A 2,500-nucleotide genomic window follows, 5' to 3' on the forward strand; every position below is an offset into this window, starting at 1 on the left:
AGTAGAGAGAGAGATAGAGAGAGAGAGGGAGGGAGAGAGAGAGATAGAGAGAGAGAGTGAGAGAGGGATAGAGTGAGAGAGGGAGAGAGATAGAGAGAGAGATAGAAAAAGAGAGATAGAGAGAGAGAGAGAGAGAGAGAGAGAGAGAGAGATAGAGAGATAGAGAGATATAGAGAGAGAGAAAGAGAGATAGATAGAGAGATAGAGAGAGAGAGATAGAGAGAAAGAGAGATATATATAGAGATAGAGAGATATAGAGGGACAGGCAGACTCACCTCGTAAGCGTTCCCGATGTTGAGCGGCTGCCCGGTGGCGGCCACATGACCCACAATGCCCTTGTTCCAGTCCAGGCGGATGCAGCTATTGGATACTTCCTCCAGCGTGGAGCCCTCGGCCACGTCGAACAGACGGCTCACCAGGAACTTCCTGTTGGAGCTGTCCTCACACACCTGGGACGGGGACGGAGGTGATGTCATAGGGTCAACATTAAGTCACACAGCTGAGGGTTCATCAACCAATCACCGGAGGGTTGGTTCTGATTCAAAATGCGCTAGAGGGCAAAATAACATTGTTTGTTTGTTTGTTTGTTTCCTGTTTTCCTTTTGTTTTCATATTAAGAAGACTGAAGTTGCGAAGAACGAACTCGAAATAAGAAACAACAGTTTTAGGATTAATAAATATGAGACTTTGAAGCCAGAGAGCTTTGAAGCAGAGATCTTAGTGATTTCAGACGTTCACAGAAGCTGTGAATATTCTTCAAATATTTGCAGATTTCAAAGCATGGCACATCATTTGAAAGAAAGCTTATATAATTTACACTTTCATATTCTGTAAAAAACGGAAAAATTACATTTGCAGACGTCAAGACCAACCCTCCAGTGGAAGTCACAGATTGTTGTTTGAATATTTATGGGATAATAACTTGATTGGAGTTGAGCTTCTATAGACCATCTCAAAAGGTGTTATCGAAATATTAAAAGGTGTTATCAGAAATATTATTAGGAGAATACTGAGCTCGTAGGGATATATTTGGTTGTTGTTCACCCCCCTGTTTGAATGTGCAATGCGATTACTTCCTGTATATTTTCATGACATAAAAAACCTCAACGTCCAATCATGGTCTCCGTACTCCCGCCGGCCACACCCACCAGGAAGAGAGAGTACCGGTCGGCGGCGATCAGCTCGTTGATGTGCAGGAAGATCTTGTGACACAGCGCCGTGACGTCCAGGTGGCTGGACACGTCGCGCACCAGCTCCAGCAGGCGGGCGCACCGGTCCCCGCCCCCACCCCTCGCCCCGCCCCCCTCGCCCATCGCCCTGAGGGGCGGCGGCGAGCGGTCCGGCTGGTCGGCGTCGCTGAGGAACGTGAGGGACCCCTCCGAGTCCTTGACCACGATGGGCCTCAGCGGCCTGTCGAACTCCGAGGCGGAGATCTTGCGCGTGGGCGTGCCCGGGGCGGGGCTGGGGGAGGGCGCCGGCGAGGGGCAGCGGCCGTCCAACGGCGACAGCGACACGGGGAGGGGGGTCAGGCAGGGCTGCTCAGAGGGGGAGGAGGAGGGCTGGGGGGTCCGGGGGGCCGCGGGGGCGTCTCTAGACGGGGCGCTGCAGGCGGACGGCTGGATGGAGTGGACGCGCTCAGCGAACCACGCATTCACCATCTCCCTGACCACGGGACACAGAAGGGCGGTAGAGTTATCGTAAGGCATCCGAGCCTAACGAGACGTCGATTTAAATAGGGCTCTGGAGGAGATGTAAGGGTTAATTCATAATACACTGAGCAGTTTTAGGAAAACGAGCTACATTCATTGTGGGTCGACGGATTTCGACAGACGGTGTTTGACAGCCTCGGTGTGTGTGTGTGTGTGTGTGTATAACTTAGAAACCTCTCAAAGATTTGATCGTGCAGCTTGGGTATGAATGTAAACTGCTGGTGTTTGTCTATATTTGGTAGCCTGGGAAATGTCCACAGACTAGTCGTGAGACGCCTACAGATGGCAGGAAGGCTCAAGCCAAAAGCAAAGGCACTAGCAATTCTGTTCATTGTCTGTGATAATTGAAGGTCGTCATATATGTAGGAGACATTGCTTCCTGTATCCAGACTATCTGCGTGTGATGTAAGTCAGTCAGTGAGTGTCCAATGCTTCCACATCTATTATTGTTTGTGTTTAAGATTTTGTTGAATTATGTGAAACACGAATAGTCATGCAAATGTGCGTTTTCCATAATTATGGATGGAGTGGGACATTTAGTCTCTAATCAAAACAAACTCTCAGGCAAGACGGGAATAGAACACACAGACGCATGCTCACACACACACACACACACACACACACCATGATATGAGCAGTCAGGCCCTGCGCACACACACACACACACACACACACACACACACACATAACGGCAGGATTCAAAACCGTGACATATCCAAACATTTCTATGCATGTCAGAGACGTTCTTGTCCTGAGCGACCTCAGTCAAGCCTCGCCGGCAGTAAAAAAAC

The 2,500-nt window shown here is 49.6% G+C and overlaps 1 protein-coding gene across 1 annotated transcript in view; it reads right to left on the reverse strand.

Annotated features, from left to right (window-relative positions):
• The window catches only part of pde5ab (phosphodiesterase 5A, cGMP-specific, b), a gene marked incomplete at its 3' end in the record, with an annotated part of 19,491 nt that overhangs the window by 15,587 nt on the left and 1,404 nt on the right, over positions 1-2,500 (reverse strand). The window contains exons 2-3 of the mRNA XM_084461160.1: positions 1,149-1,662; positions 276-449 (exon numbers count right to left, since the gene is read on the reverse strand). Of these exons, the coding sequence (XP_084317286.1) occupies positions 276-449; positions 1,149-1,662 (688 nt within the window). The remainder of the gene's footprint in view (positions 1-275; positions 450-1,148; positions 1,663-2,500) is intronic.

The sequence above is a fragment of the Borostomias antarcticus genome, assembly GCF_949987555.1.
Source record: "Borostomias antarcticus genome assembly, chromosome: 37".
Classification (NCBI taxonomy): Eukaryota; Metazoa; Chordata; class Actinopteri; order Stomiiformes; family Stomiidae; genus Borostomias; species Borostomias antarcticus.